This window comes from Salmo salar, chromosome ssa10, assembly GCF_905237065.1.
Source record: "Salmo salar chromosome ssa10, Ssal_v3.1, whole genome shotgun sequence".
In the NCBI taxonomy this organism is placed as follows: Eukaryota; Metazoa; Chordata; class Actinopteri; order Salmoniformes; family Salmonidae; genus Salmo; species Salmo salar.
The window spans coordinates 63,999,513-64,015,367 of NC_059451.1; the positions used below are offsets into that span (position 1 = coordinate 63,999,513).

The 15,855-nt window shown below is 41.0% G+C and overlaps 1 protein-coding gene across 6 annotated transcripts in view; it reads left to right on the forward strand.

Annotated features, from left to right (window-relative positions):
- nap1l4a (nucleosome assembly protein 1-like 4a) overlaps nucleotides 1–15,212 on the forward strand; it is a 73,644-nt gene extending 58,432 nt beyond the window's left edge. For 4 of the 6 annotated variants that reach the window (XM_045688021.1, XM_014123850.2, XM_045688020.1 and 1 more), the window contains exons 11-14: nucleotides 1,094–1,213; nucleotides 1,403–1,438; nucleotides 1,538–1,582; nucleotides 13,467–15,212. In XM_045688021.1, coding sequence (XP_045543977.1) covers nucleotides 1,094–1,213; nucleotides 1,403–1,438; nucleotides 1,538–1,582; nucleotides 13,467–13,505 — 240 coding nt within the window. In that variant the 3' untranslated portion in view covers nucleotides 13,506–15,212. Of the gene's footprint in view, nucleotides 1–1,093; nucleotides 1,214–1,402; nucleotides 1,439–1,537; nucleotides 1,583–11,584; nucleotides 11,624–13,436 lie in introns of all 6 variants that reach the window. The other 2 variants (XM_045688023.1, XM_045688022.1) reach the window with 2 other exon arrangements.
- Nucleotides 15,213–15,855: the final 643 nt, after the last annotated feature.

Genomic DNA, 15,855 nt, shown 5'->3' on the forward strand with positions numbered 1-15,855 from the left:
TCCGTTTAGCTAAACAGAGGAAAGAAAACAAAGCTTTCGGTCGACGCGGGCACGAGCCTGAGTCTCACAGTACTGTAACCAGCCACTATCCAAACGCGCTACTTTGTTTCAGCCAGAGCCTGCAAAGCCACGATTCAGCATTTTGCCGCCTTCTGAGAGTCCATGTGAGCCGTAGAAAGTGTCACGTAAGAACAGAGATCCCCTGTAATAGATAGAGATAATCAACAAGGCCAAGAAATGGTCAGACACGGCACTTCCTGCATGGAATCTTCTCAGGTTTTGGCCTGCCAAATGAGTTCTGTTATACACAGACACCATTCAAACAGTTTTAGAAACTTTGGAGTGTTTTCTATCCAAAGCTAATAATTATATGCATATTCTAGTTTCTGGGCAGGAGTACTAATCAGACTAAATCGGGTACGTTTTTTTTATCCGTCCGTGAAAATACTGCCCCCTAGCCATAACAGGTTAAGCACCAGCTGTCAGAGCAGCTCACAGATCACTGCACCTGTACATGGCCCATCTATAAATAGCCCAAACAACTACCACCTCCCCTACTGTATTTATTTATTTTGTTCCTTTGCACCCCAGTATTTCTACTTTGCACACTCATCTACTGTCAAATCTACCATTCCAGTTTTAATTGCTATATTGTATTTACTTCGCCACCATGGCCTATTTATTGCCTTTACCTCCCTCATCTCACCTCATTTGCTCACATTGTATATAGACTTATTTTTCTACTGTATTATTGACTGTATGTTTTACTCAATGTTTTACTCTTGCCTACCTGGTTAAAGAAAGGTGAAATAAAAAAATAAAACTTGGACAAACACCTAATCCTGGACTAAAAAAGTGATTTCTATGGTTTCCCATTTATATGGCTTTTTGTCCAGGGCCTGTATTTACAAAACATCTCGGAGTAGGATTGCTGATCTAGGAGCAGGTTCCCCTTTCCATTAATTAATATAAAAGCGGAAATGGATCCTAGATCAGCACTCCTACTCTGAGAAGATTTCTGAATACTGGCCCTGGTCTGGGCTGTCTAGGAAAGTGGCCTATGATGTCTTTTAAAAAACAACTGTCTCCCCAGGACGAGGACGCCGAGTTCACCTTAGCCACAGACTTTGAGATTGGCCATTTCTTCCGTGAGAGGATAGTCCCCCGAGCTGTGCTCTACTTCACTGGAGAGGCACTGGAGGATGACGAAAGTGTACGTGTCAAACACACTCACACATTTAGGCATACAGCAAATGCATGTTATAACATGAGCGAAACTATTGAGTCTGTCATAAGTTCATTAATCAAGAGTTTTCCATTTCCACAACTTTGTATGTGGTGTGTATTTGCAATCGGGAGCTGTAACAGAATGTGTAACACTGTTGTCCTCTTGTCTGTGCAGTTTGAGGAGGAAGAGCTGGAGGAGGGAGATGAAGAGGTAAGGAGAGGATTGGACATGAATATCTTTATTTGTTAAATGTTTGAAATGGAAGATACTATGGATAATTGTCATTATTTACTGTCTCTTGTGATTTAGGAGCAGGATGGTGATGATGATGACGAGGGAGACTTTGACCCTAAGGTCAGTATTTATGCAGTGCTGCTAGTGGACATGCTTCTTGAGTGTGTTCCCAACTGATGGTTCTCCTCACCCAGGTACATGTGTGTCAAAGGAAGTAGCCTCCTAGCCCCAACTGCTTATCATATTATTTCCCTTCACAAAACATTTATAACGAGGACTGTCAAAATGAACGTGTTAATTACAGGTCACTTACATTTTTATAGCACCATTCATTGTTTTTATTGCATTTAATCATGTCTCAATTTTTTTAATACTTTTTTAAAATGTTGTTCTCAGGTCAATAGATTTTAAGAAAATTATCCCAATTGTAGTTCATAGGCAGCTTATGAATATTTTGTTGAACATTTACAAGTAGGCTAGATCTAATAACAGTTTGATATTTTACATTTCTAATTTTACTTTGCTATAATCATAGTATATTATTGTCACATCTATTATAGGCATTAGTTGAAGCTCAGTGTTAAATTCAAATCTCCCTACCATCATATGTAAGCCAATATGACACCAATCTCGAATATTCGCTAATCAATTGATTGTAGGTGCACCACACACTCCCCACCTCTCGTCATGAGCTGTCTGTCTGTTACCACATATCAGAATAAAAAAAAAACGGGGGGAAAAATTACCCCCTTTTTTTTCTCCCCAATTTCGTGGTATCCAATTGTTAGTAGTTAGTCTTGTCTCATCGCTGCAACTCCCGTACAGACTCGGGAGAGGCGAAGGTCGAGAGCCATGCGTCCTCCGAAACACAACCCAAACAAGCCGCACTGCTTCTTGACACAATGCACATCCAACCCGGAAGCCAGCTGCACCAATGTGTCGGAGGAAACGCCGTACACCTGGCGACCTGGTCAGTGTGCACTGCGCCCGGCCCGCCACAGGAGTCGCTAGTGCGCGATGAAACAAGGATATCCCTGCCGGCCAAACCCTCCCTAACCCGGACGACGCTGGGCCAATTGTGCGTCGCTCCATGGACCTCCCGGTCGCAGCCGGCTGCGACAGAACATATCAGAATTTTTTTATTAGCAATTAAGTTTGGGATCGCTTGTTCAGCAACCACACAGCTACTTGTACCATGCTGCCAGTCATAAATGTATGCAAACAAACCTAGCTACTGTATATAGCTAGCTATATGGTGGTATTCAAGCTGAGGTTAATCTATAAATGCAAACATATGTTGATTGGCGATGTAGCAAACTAGCTAATGTTAGCTTGCTTATACAAAATTGCTAGATCGAATCCCCGAACTGACAAGGTTAAAATCTGTCGTTCTGCCCTTGAGCAAGGCAGTTAACACACTGTTCCCCAGGCGCTGAAGACATGGATGTTGATTATGGCAGCCCCCCACACCTCTCTGATTCAGAGGGGTTGGGTTAAATGCTGAAGGCACATTTCAGTTGAAGGCATTCAGTTGTACAACTGACTAGGTATCCCCCTTGCCCCTTTATTATTTAGTATGTGTAAAGACAAGATTACATCAAGAATAGTGTGATGGGTGACAATATTAACCTATCACTTGTGAATTATGTATTATCACTTGTGAATTATGTATTATCACTTGTGAATGATGCCCAGCTAAAGAAACAATGCCGAATCATAGCCTCACACCTCATGTACCTAGCCCATAGGCCTATATGTTTCAATAAGGTTTGTATCACAACTAAAGTGGCCAAAGAGCTTATTTAAAATGAAGCACATTAATCTTAACTCCACTCAAGCTGTGCGTGAGTTTCAAGTTTAGGGAAGGTCATTTTCACGTTTTATAGTAAAAGCATTACATGCATAATTGGAAATGGACATTAGCGCTTATCCTACTGCCGTGTACGCATTGCTGCGCTTATGTGAAGAAATAGCCTAATTTTTTATCAACATTTTAAGCTAAATGTTCTCATTTGTTGAGTCAGGCTCATTGCTTAAAACAGGTTTTTTGATGCTAGTAGTTGTATTAATTTGGGATCTATCGCATCCCACAACTGTCCCAGACTATGTTTGGAATATTTATTTCTCGCACAGAATAGAGTAGGTTGACCTTTGTACAATGGGGGATAGTAGATTGACATAGTCTAGTGCTTTTGCTGTTCGTTAGGCCTACTCATATTGTTGGCTGACAAAGTTAATGTGGACAGTTCTTCCAATATCTTCAATATGCACCTCAGAATTGGATAAGGACGTGTGCACTTGTGTCCCCGATGTGTCTGTCTTCATTTGTAGTTCTGTGGGAGAGCCGATCACGTGATGGATCGCGCAGCACTGGAGAAGGGTGCACTGGCCGCAAAATGCATGGATTTTTTTTAGGATGCATTACAGCCACACAAAGGGGATGCCACTGTGAAATTCTAGGCATTATTAAGTGCTTGTCAAATTGTGAATGAGTGACAGCCTGCCCAAAAAACAAAGCAGAACTCATACCTTTTTCAAGTGACTTTTTTCAAATCATTAGTCGCATCATGCAGCCTTACAATGTATTAAAAATCAAAACATCTAGCCCAATGTTTGTAGAACAACTAAAGTTACGTTAATCACCCTAAGCATATAGGAATACCTTTTTTTTTGTTAACTGTTCAACACAGAATAGCTGCATGTGCACACTCCCTCAAATCGTTTGGTGAAAATATCCTTTCTATTTTATTCAGCTTTGTTCGATTGTATTCTTCATACTATAAAATAATGCCACAGAATTCTACGGAAATCCTGAACTAGTGTAGCCCACAGCCATTTGGCATAGCCAGATCAGGACCTAACATAAGGACAACTCAGAGTATGCTATTCTGTTCTTCTGAAATATATATTTTCTTCATATGTTTCTTTAGACCTGTCTAAAATACATAATGGATTTAACTTTTCAAAATGTAGATGTTCCAAACGTCAGCATCAGTGGATTGTAGGCTATATGTGGAAGCCAGGAGATGCTAAATGTGTTTGGTAACGATCAATTACCTTGAGACCGACAGTTATTGCTTGACAATCACCAGCTGACAATTTTTTGACTGTCACGCGCCTGTCACTGAGAGATGCCAACACCAGCTAGTTGACAGGGCCCCGGGCCGTCTTTATGCACTTGTTAATGTCTTCCCACTGGAACATCCAACATTCAATGACTACCTCCAAATCAGCTCGCGTCTGACTCACGACAACTGTCCCCTTTGTGTACCCAAGTCATTTCCACCGAGGTGGATGACTATGATATAGTCACGGTCACGCCTCGTCTTGCCAATTTGCTTTGATCAGTAGGATTATGAGCTGGGATCTTCTCAATAAATAAAATCAATAAAACACACAACATTGTGAGGGTTCACAAGGAGAGCATGTGTTATGCTGTATAAACTGTTGTTCAAGCTCTGGATGCTGATTGGCTGGATGCCGTGTTATGGGTTTGACAACATTTGACTTTTTACTGTTATAATTACGTTGGTAATCAGTTCATAATAGCAATAAGGCACCTCGGGTTTGTGGTATATGGCCAATATACAACGGCTAAGGGCTGTATCCAGGCACTCTGCATTGCATTGAACAGCCCTTAGCTGTGGTATATTGGTCATATACCACACCCACTCGGGCCTTATTGATTTATTATGTTGTTCATCACCTTCCGGTGTAAAAAACATGGATTAAAAAACAAAAACGACGTTTGAAGTGACAGTCTTTGAAGCCGAAAAAAGGAGCAACTTTTCCACCCATGCTCTGCCAAGGTTTTCCAGCACACAGCTTTGACCTACTTCAGTAGCTATGTTGGTATTGTACTTCAGACTGTGTAGGCAGGTTGATTAGGATTCAAACCTTCTCAAACAGCTTTATTCATACTCTTAGAAGAGGTGCTTCCACAATAATGTGATTTGTACCACATACAGGGTAAAGTATTGTTTTCTTCACACCACAGTGACATTCCATTGCGCTACATTTTCATGTTTTTATTTTTTTATTTAATGAATTGCAAGCTTTGGTTTTATACTTACAAGACCATCAGGCTTGATTGAGCTGTTTTGTCTTGTAGTAATGTGGTGCATGCCTGTATTTACAGTGGGGGGGGAAGTATTTGATCCCCTGCTGATTTTGTATATTTGCCCACTGACAAAGAAAGGATCAGTCTATAATTTTAATGGTAGGTTTATTTGAACAGTGAGAGACGGAATAACAACAAAAATATCCAGAAAAACGCATGTCAGAAATGTTATAAATTTATTTGCATTTTAATGAGGGAAATAAGTATTTGACCCCCTCTCAATCAGAAAGATTTCTGGCTTCCAGGTGTCTTTTATACAGGTAACGAGCTGAGATTAGGAGCACACTCTTAAAGGGAGTGCTCCTAACCGCAGCTTGTTACCTGTAAAAAAAGACACCTGCCCACAGAAGCAATCAATCAATCAGATTCCAAACTCTCCACCATGGCCAAGACCAAAGAGCTCTCCAAGGATGTCAGGGACAAGATTGTAGACCTACACAAGGCTGGAATGGGCTACAAGACCATCGCCAAGCAGCTTGGTGAGAAGGTGACAACATTTGGTGCGATTATTCGCAAATGGAAGAAACACAAAAGAACTGTCAATATCCCTTGGCCTGGGGCTCCATGCAAGATCTCACCTCGTGGAGTTGCAATGATAATGAGAACGGTGAGGAATCAGCCCAGAACTACACGGGAAGATCTTGTCAATCATCTCAAGGCAGCTGGGACCGTAGTCACCAAGAAAACAATTGGTAACACACTACGCCGTGAAGGACTGAAATCCTGCAGCGCCCGCAAGGTCCCCCTGCTCAAGAAAGCATATACATGCCCGTCTGAAGTTTGCCAATGAACATCTGAATGACTCAGAGGACAACTGGTGAAAGTGTTGTGGTCAGATGAGCCCAAAATGGAGCTCTCTGACATCAACTCAACTCGCCGTGTTTGGAGGAGGAGGAATGCTGCCTATGACCCCAAGAACACCATCTCCACCGTCAAACATGGAGGTGGAAACATTATGCTTTGAGGGTGTTTTTCTGCTAAGGAGAACTTCACCACATCAAAGGGACGATGGACGGGGCCATGTACCGTCAAATCTTGGGTGAGAACCTCCTTCCCTCAGCCAGGGCATTGAAAATGGGTCGTGGATGGGTATTCCAGCATGACAATGACCCAAAACACATGGCCAAGGCAACAAAGGAGTGGCTCAAGAAGAAGCACATTAAGGTCCTGGAGTGGCCTAGCCAGTCTCCAGACCTTAATCCCATAGAAAATCTGTGGAGGGAGCTGAAGGTTCGAGTTGCCAAACGTCAGCCTCGAAACCTTAATGACTTGGAGAAGATCTGCAAAGAGGAGTGGGACAAAATCCCTCCTGAGATGTGTGCAAACCTGGTGGCCAACTACAAGAAACGTCTGACCTCTGTGATTGCCAACAAGGGTTTTGCCACCAAGTATTCAGTCATGTTTTGCAGAGGGGTCAAATACTTATTTCCCTCATTAAAATGCAAATCATTTTATAACATTTTTGACATGTGTTTTTCTGGATTTTTTTATATTTATTCTGTCTCTCACTGTTCAAATAAACCTACTATTGAAATTATAGATGGATCATTTCTTTGTAAGTGGGCAAACGTACAAAATCAGCAGGGGATCAAATACTTTTTCCCCCCACTGTACTTAACCTCTTGGCGCATGAACCGCTAGCGGGACACCTACGACGACAACCGGTGAAATTGCAGAGCGTGAAATTCAAAATACAAAAATCATAATATTAAACATTCATGAAAATACAAGTGTCTTACCACGTTTAAAAGCTTAACTTCTTCTTATGGCTTGAGTCCCGTTAGCGGGATCGATATGACAACAGCCAGTGAAAGTGCAGGGTGTCAAATTCAAAACAACAAAAATCTCATAAAGTTCCTCAAACATACAAGTATTATACACCATTTTAAAGCTTTACTTCTTGTTAATCCAGCCACAGTGTCTGATTTCAGTAAGGCTTTACGGCGAAAGCAAACCATATGATTATGTTAGGTCAGCACCTATACACAAAAAACACAGCCAAAGAGAGGAGTCACTAAAAGCAGAAATGTAGAGAATTAATCACTAACCTTTGATATTCATCAGATGACACTCATCTGACTACAGGAGCTCTTATTCATCCCCTTATTCATCCCCATCAAACAAGTTTCTAAAGACTGTTGACATCTAGTGGAAGTGCAAAATGACCCCACAGACACTGTAGTTTGTATAGGCAATCACTTGAAAAACTACAACCACTTCCTGTTTGGATTTTTTCTCAGGTTTTTGCCTGCCATATGAGTTCTGTTATACTCACAGACATTCAAACCGTTTTAGAAACTTAAGAGTGTTTTCTATCCAAATCTACTAATAATATGCATTTCTTAGTTTCTGAGTGTGAGTAGCAGGCAGTTTACTCTGGGCACGTCAGTCATTCAAGCTATTCAATACTGCAACCATCCATAAGAAGTTAATTCAACCGCCTTGTCAGATTTCAAAAGGCTTTACGGCGAAAGCATACCATGCGATTATCTGAGGACAGCTCCCCACGCCAATACTTTTTCAACCAGTACATGCGTCACAAAATCATAAATAGCGATTAAATAAATCACTTATCTTTTGAAGGTCTTCCTCTGTTTGCAATCCCAAGGGTCCCAGCTACACAATGAATTGTTGTTTTGTTTGATAAAGTCCTTTATATCCCAAAAATGTCCATTTAGGTGGCGCACTTGATTCAGTAATCCACTCGTTCCACATGCATACAAACTAATCCAAAAAGTTACCAGTAAAGTTCATCCAAACAAGTCAAACAATGTTTCTAATTAATCCTCAGGTATTCTAATATCTAAATAAACGATAATATTTAAGACGGAGAATAGTATGTTCAATAGGGAAGATAAATAATGAAGAGCGTGCACCTCATTCACGAGCCAACAAGACTACATTTCTAATGAGATACACCTTGGAGTTTTTCCCACTACTTGCTCATTTTTCAATAAACAAGCCTGAAACCCTTTCTAAGACTGTTGACATCTAGTGGAAGCCATAGGAACTGCAATCTGGGTCCTACCCACTTGTATATCCCATAGGCAAGCATTGAAATGGCCTGTGACCTCAAATATTTCCGGATGGATTTTCCTCGGGTTTTCGCCTGCCATATGAACATTTGGATGAACTGTTGGCGTCATGGAAATATGATGAGAGTATCATTGTGGGCACTTTGAATACAGTTGGTAGAAACCAAAATTGTTAAGTGTTTGCTAGGGGACCCAATAATCTTTGGCTACATTGCATGTTTTCTCTTAGCTACTTCTTGTAGCTTACATATTCATGCTTTGCGTATTCCTCTTTGATTTAGAAGATACTGTTGCACAAACATGCTGATTTAGGTCTACACCATCACTGGTATTATCGGGCTGTATAGCTAACTACGTTTGCTCTGACTCAGTACATTTATTTGCTAGGTAGCGATTAGCATTAGCGGCTAACAAGATTAAGTCCCAACTTGCTAAGAAAATGCAAACTAGCTGTTTGCAGATGTAAGAAACACAAACTAATGGTGTAATTATAGAACGCTTGTGGATTTATATTAAGCAAAGTGAAAACAGCATCATTGTCATCAACACAGTTGCATGTGCTGCATTGACCATGCAGACTGAACGCAAGTGTCTCGTGGTTGAGGACATTCCTTGAGTGACGGGGTGGGGCTAGGTCTGTGGAAAGCGGCGCGGAGAGAGATGACTCAAGTAGCGAAGTAAACTATAAAAATCTACATTACACACAGCGTGTCACATTAAACAAACCAAACATTCAAATACCGTTATAGAAGGTAAAGTAAAAACCCAAACCGGTCCGTGCATCAATACCGGTATATCATAAAATACGGTATACCACCCAGCCCTAGCTTAGAACCACTTGTTTCAAACATGGTCCTGTTTTATCAATTGCTGTGCTGCTCAATGGACAGTTCATTAACTCTGTCAAAATAACGTAACTTTAAGCGAATGTTTTTTACTTTTATTTTTTTTAATGTTTGGGTAAAAGTTGAAGAAATGAATGGACGTATTCTGAACCAAAATATAAATGCGACATGCAACAATTTCAAAGATTGACTGAGTAGTTCCTATAAGGAATTCAGTCAATTTAAATAAATTAATTAGGCCCTAATCTATGTATTTCGCATGACTCGGCAGGAGGGAGGGGGGGGCTGTGGGTGTGCATGGGGTTATAGGGAGCCAGGCCAACCCAATCAGAATTGTTTTTCCCCACAGAATGGCTTTATTACAGACGTAATGATCATGCTGTTTAATCATTTCTTTATATGCCACACCTGTCAGGTGGATGGATTATCTTGGCAAAGGAGAAATGCTCACTAATAGGGATGTGTGCATTTCTGTGTTGAGAAATATTCTTTGTGCATATGCAACGTTTCTGGCATTTTATTTCAGCTCATGAAACATGGGACCAACACTTTACATGTTGCGTTTTTGTTCAGTGTAAATTCAGGACGAGTCAGGCAAATGAATAATAGGGTTTCACATTTCGTTCAATTTTGCTGCCAATTTAACCGACCACCATTAACCGGTTAACAAGTTTAAATTCGTTCCTAATGGTAAAATGTCGGACCAACAAAATGCATCTGTAGCCAACAAGGAACGTATATTTTTCATTAAGCGCTTAATTGAAATATGCAAAAATGGCAAGCCTATCGTCTCACAGCAAAGAGGCTATATATGACTTTTTTTATTTTGAAATCGTTCTTGTGATGTGCAGTGTTGTGCCTTAAGCCCAGGATGAGTTGCTCCGCTTTCACACTTTTTTTTTTTGTAGGGAGTCCACGAACAGGGATTCATCATATTTGGGGATCCTTGACATGAAAAAGCTTGAACCCCTGGCCTAGGCTATCCACTTGGCAAATTGTACACATTTAGCTTGTCCAATTAGGAACATGTTGGCACATAAAATCAAATGTAACAAAAACTAAGCGCTGTCTATTGTCATAGCGACAACGTTACACATACCTTCGTCTATCTGTCTGATAGTTTACCATATTGCCTATGCACAAATTCAATTGATTGGACATGATTTGGAAAGGCAAACACCCGTCTATAAAATGTCTCAGTTGACAGTGCATGTCACAGCAAAAAACGAGCCAGGAGGTCGAAGGAAATGTCTGTAGCGCTCCAAGACAGGTTTGTGTCAAGGCACCGATCTGGGGAAGGGTACCAAAAAATGTCTTCAGCATTGAAAGTCCCCAAGAACAGTGGTCTCCATCATGCTTAAATGGAAGAAGTTTGGAACCACCAAGACTCTTCGTAGAGTTGGCCGCCCAGACAAACTAAGCAATCGTGGGAGAAGGGCCTTGGTCAGGGAGGTGACCAAGAACATGGTCTCTCAGACAGAGCTCCAGAGTTCCTCTGTGGAAATAGGAGAACCTTCCAGAAGGACAACCATCTTTGCAGCACTCCACCAACCAGGCCTTTATGATAAAGTGGCCTGACATAACCCACTCCTCAGTAAAAGGCAAATGACAGCCCGCTTGGAGTTTGCCAGAAGACACTTAAATGACTCAGACCATGAGAAATAACATAATTGCAAAAGGGTTTTCTAATGATCAATTAGCCTTTTGAAATTATAAACTGGGATTAGCGAACACAACGTGCCATTGGAACACAGGAGTGATGGTTGCTGATAATGGTCCACTGTACACCACGCAAAACTAAATGTTTTACTGTTCATGATTCACAAATGATTTTTTTAAATTTATTACCATGATTCGATTCACTGCGATTAAACCGAACCCCAACTACTACATTGATGAAGTGAATCATTTGATTTGGCTTTTTTAACTTTTATTTTATGTGATGCGGTGTCTCTGTTATACAGTAAATTAAACGTGTATGGCCTTACAGAATATAATACAGCATAATGTAGATCCAACATCACTCCCCGTCAGTATATTGCGTTTCTATCTGAATAACCCTATGGTTTTGTTCCTGACCATTGTTATTGTCTCTCCCCTCCCCCTGTTCCTCCCATTACAGGCATAAGCAATCAATCATTCTCACCCCATGCATTTCTAGGTAAGGGAGAAATTAAAATGACACTGCATTCTGTACTTTGTATTTCTGTCTTGGCTCACTTCTCATTCTCTCCATCCACACCTTTCTCCTTTTCTCTATCCAGACATTTCTTTATCCATCACTCCATCCTTCATTCTGTTGTCAAGTTTAACCCCCTAGAGTCGATGTCCGCTGCCCCATGGAAATCTAATTAGCATAATAAAACAATCCCAATCAAAATCTGTCATTTTAAGATGGAGATGTTTTTTTGTTTGTTGCATGGGCTGCATCTCAATCCACGTCACCCTTCTGCATGTGTTTGTCAGACCATGAGACATCCCGAAAATCGTTCTTCCCATGAAAACGTCTGTAGCGTCCAAAAGGTTAACCCACAAACTATTATGACCCCTCTATGGAAAGATGGTGAACACGATGGTGTTCTCCGTTTTGCTCTACGATCCCCACAAGCGTTGCAGGTCTTGTGGTACATCCGATCTGCCAACTTCTGTCTGTAGCATCTGAACCGTTTGGGCTACACACTGTGACCCCTCTGCGAAGATGTGTCTCTAGGACGCCCAAAGCCTCAAGACAGCCTGGTACCAGTTTAAAAAATGTATGGAAGTATACTGAACAAAAATATAAATGTAAAGTGTTGGTCCCATGTTTCATAAGCTGAAATTAAAGATCCCAGACATTTTCCATATGCACAAAAACTTATTTCTCAAATATTTTGTGCACAAATGTGTTTACATCCCTGTTAGTGAGCATGTCTCCTTTGCCAAGATAATCCATCTACCTGACATGTGTGGCATATCAAGAAGCTAATTTAAAACAGCATGATCATTACACTGGTGCACCTTGTGCCTGGGATAGTAACAGGCCGCTCTAAAATGTGCAGTTTTGTCACACGACACAATGCCACAGATGTCTCAAGTTGAGGGAGCGTGCAACTGGCATGCTGACTGCAGGAATGTCCACTAGTGCTGTTGCCAGAGAAATAAATGTTCGTTACTCTACCATAAGCCGCTTCCAACGTCGTTTTAGAAAATTTGGCAGTACAGCCAACTGGCCTCACAACCGCAGACCACATGTAACCACGCCAGCCCAGGACCTCCACATCCGGCTTCTTCACCTGCGGGATCGTCTGAGACCAGCCACTCAGATAGCTGACAAAACTGAGTGTTTGTCTGTAATAAATACTTTTTGTGGCGATAAACTCATTCTGATTGGTTGGGCCTGGCTCCCAGTGGGTGGCCCACCTACCCCTACTTCCTCCCAGGCCCACCCGTGGCTCCGCCCCTGCCCAGTCATGTGAAATCCATAGATTAGAGCTTCATTTATTTAAATTGCCTGATTTTCCTTATATGAACCGTAACTCTGTAAAATTGTTGCATTTATATTTTTGTTCTGTGTGTGTGTGTGTGTGTAAAATATAGTTTAGTGCCTCAAATAAAGGGGTATACTCTAGAGGGTTAACTCCCGTCTCTTCACAACCCAGTCAGAACCCAGCCTGTTGCTTTCACTCAATCTTTCCAATATGTTTCTTTTTTTTAGTTGTACCGCTCTATCCTTTATTCTCAAGTAGTTCCCGATGTCTCACTAAAGGCTAACTCCCTCTTCTCATTACTTGGTCAAAAACAAACTTATTCCAGCACAATTGAGATTCTCCCCTTGTCACCCTTTTCACTCGTCTCCAAGCTCTCTTTCGTAACTTTTTCTCCTCTTGGCTTGATCTGTTCTTTTGACACTAGTTCAATTAGCTGACTATCTCTGCCTGTTTCCTTCAACCTCATCCACCCCTCTGCCGTCTTCTTCCCTCAACCCTTCCCCTCAGCTCTCATCTCTCTCTCCTTCCTCCCCTCAGAAAGAAGAGCCCCAGCCTGCCGAGTGCAAACAGCAGTAACCGTGGTGACCAGGGGAGCTTGGCCGAGGTCCTGCTGTCCATCAAATCAGTCCTCATCCAATCAGCAGGTCTTCCCGCCCCTGTTGGCTCCGCCCCTTATGAACTCTCATACAAACGCAATAGAACACAACCAAACAGTGTTTTTAATACATGCATGCCCATTTTTCTGCTGTCCAGTCCCCCGCCCTCTTTGTTTTATCTTCATTCATAACCAATTAAGAAGTGACTTGGACTTTAAACAATTCACCACGGCAACGTAGAGTTAGTCTACTTCACAAGTAGGTGACTAATGCCGAGAACCTCAGAATATTCAAATAAAAAAAATATTGAATGGATGGATCCCGAACTTTAGTTTTCACAGAAAATCAGTTACTCAGGGTTTTATAAGGCCAATAAGATAAGTGTTAATTTACCAGGAAACTGCTGAACAGGTTTGACTTAATACATCACTGGGGTTGCTGACAAGTTTTTTTTTATTTTATTTTTTTCTTTATGGTGTTTTAAATAGACACGGTGTATTACTCTCAATTTGATTTTCTTTTCTAATGTTCATGTCCTTGGACTATTTATTCTGGTTTCATGCAGCTGTATGAGGTGGTGCATAATGAGAAAGTATTTTAGGCCCCAACCACAATAGATAAGGCCCATTCTCATTCACCATGCAAATGCCCAACAAACATTTGTCCCTTCTTTCCCAGGCTTTGCAAGACTAACAAAATGTTTATACTGCCAAATTGTATTTTTTAATATGTGAAATGGTTTAAAGCGTTTTGAGAATTTCTTGCCATACTACTGCTTTGACTGTGCCCGAACTCGTAGGGCTTAACTAAATATGGCTACACTTCTCATGGTCAGCCGTTCTAATACATTTATAGAAAAACAATGGCATGATCCTAAACCTATCGTTCCTTATTTGTCCCTTTTAGCTGATCTGAAAGGACCTTGAAGGTTTAAGCAATATAACAGATATTATATAGTTGATGTTATAACAATCCTGCCTTTTAGAGGTTTAGGTGGAGTTATTACCATATTGCGGATACGTGTACAGGGTTATTTGGTTTGAAAGTGCAATTTACACATCACACTTAACCAAGAAAAGGGATAGCAGTACAAGATGGTAACATTTTAAAGCTTAACATTAGTAGAACATAAAACATACCTATCCAGTCCTCGGATATATTTTAGGGGAAGGAAATAAGGATGTTTGGAATTGGGCCAGAGAAGGTTGAGGTGTTGTGGCAGTTCATGCAGCCATCATAAACGGTGCCCATCTTTACAGAAGGCTACCAATCCAACCCCTCCACCACCACATGTTCTGTCCATATTCCTGCTAACATACAATGACATTTAAACATGTATTACTCTCCTAAGAATGCCTATTTGTCTATAGAATGTCTCCCCAAACATGAGACAACCGGTTGCCCATGTACTTGATCCTATCAGCACGTTGATGCTGGTTATGGTGGTCATCGTTACAGTGCTTTACCACACATATCCCCCCTTTTTTAAAATAAAGATTGTAGAGCCCTTGTTTTTGAAAGGACCGATCTCTAGAAGCCACGGTGACGTCTTCAACCTCCCCACCTAATTGGACCTTGTGCTAGAAATGGCTTTATCTGGTTCCTCACAATTTGTTACTTGCGCAATATTATTTTCAATTTGTACAGAATTAGTTAATATTCTATTAAAGTTGTGTGACAGACTGTTTCCGGTAATTGTTTTTGTGTGTCCGGCCATGTTTATTGCAGTGGGTGGGTAATATCTGATATTCATTTAAAGTAATTGTACCACTGAATACTGTTACATTAAGCTCTTGAGTTACACATGCAGGTGTCCCTTCTGTGATTAATAAAGTAGCGATCTACTAGTAGTACCAGTCTCGAGACCACATGTAAAGTGTCTCGGTGTCAGATACATTTGTACTCGGTCTTTCTTCCTGAGACCAGCAGAGTAAAGAAACTCTTATCAGCTTCCATTGTCAGCACATAAAACCGCTCTGCCAGGCTGTATGTATGTGTATATATATATATATATATATATATATTATATATATATATGGGAACACTTAAACAACACAATGTAACTCCAAGTCAATCACACTTCTGTGAAATCAAACTGTCCACTTAGGAAGCAACACTGATTGACAATAAATTTCACATGCTGTTGTGCAAATGGAATAGACAACAGGTGGAAATTATAGGCAATTAGCAAGACACCCCCCAATAAAGGAGTGGTTCTGCAGGTGGGGACCACAGACCACTTCTCAGTTCCTATGCTTCCTAGCTGATGTTTTGGTCACTTTTGAATGCTGGCGGTGCTTTCACTCTAGTGGTAGCATGAGACGGAGTCT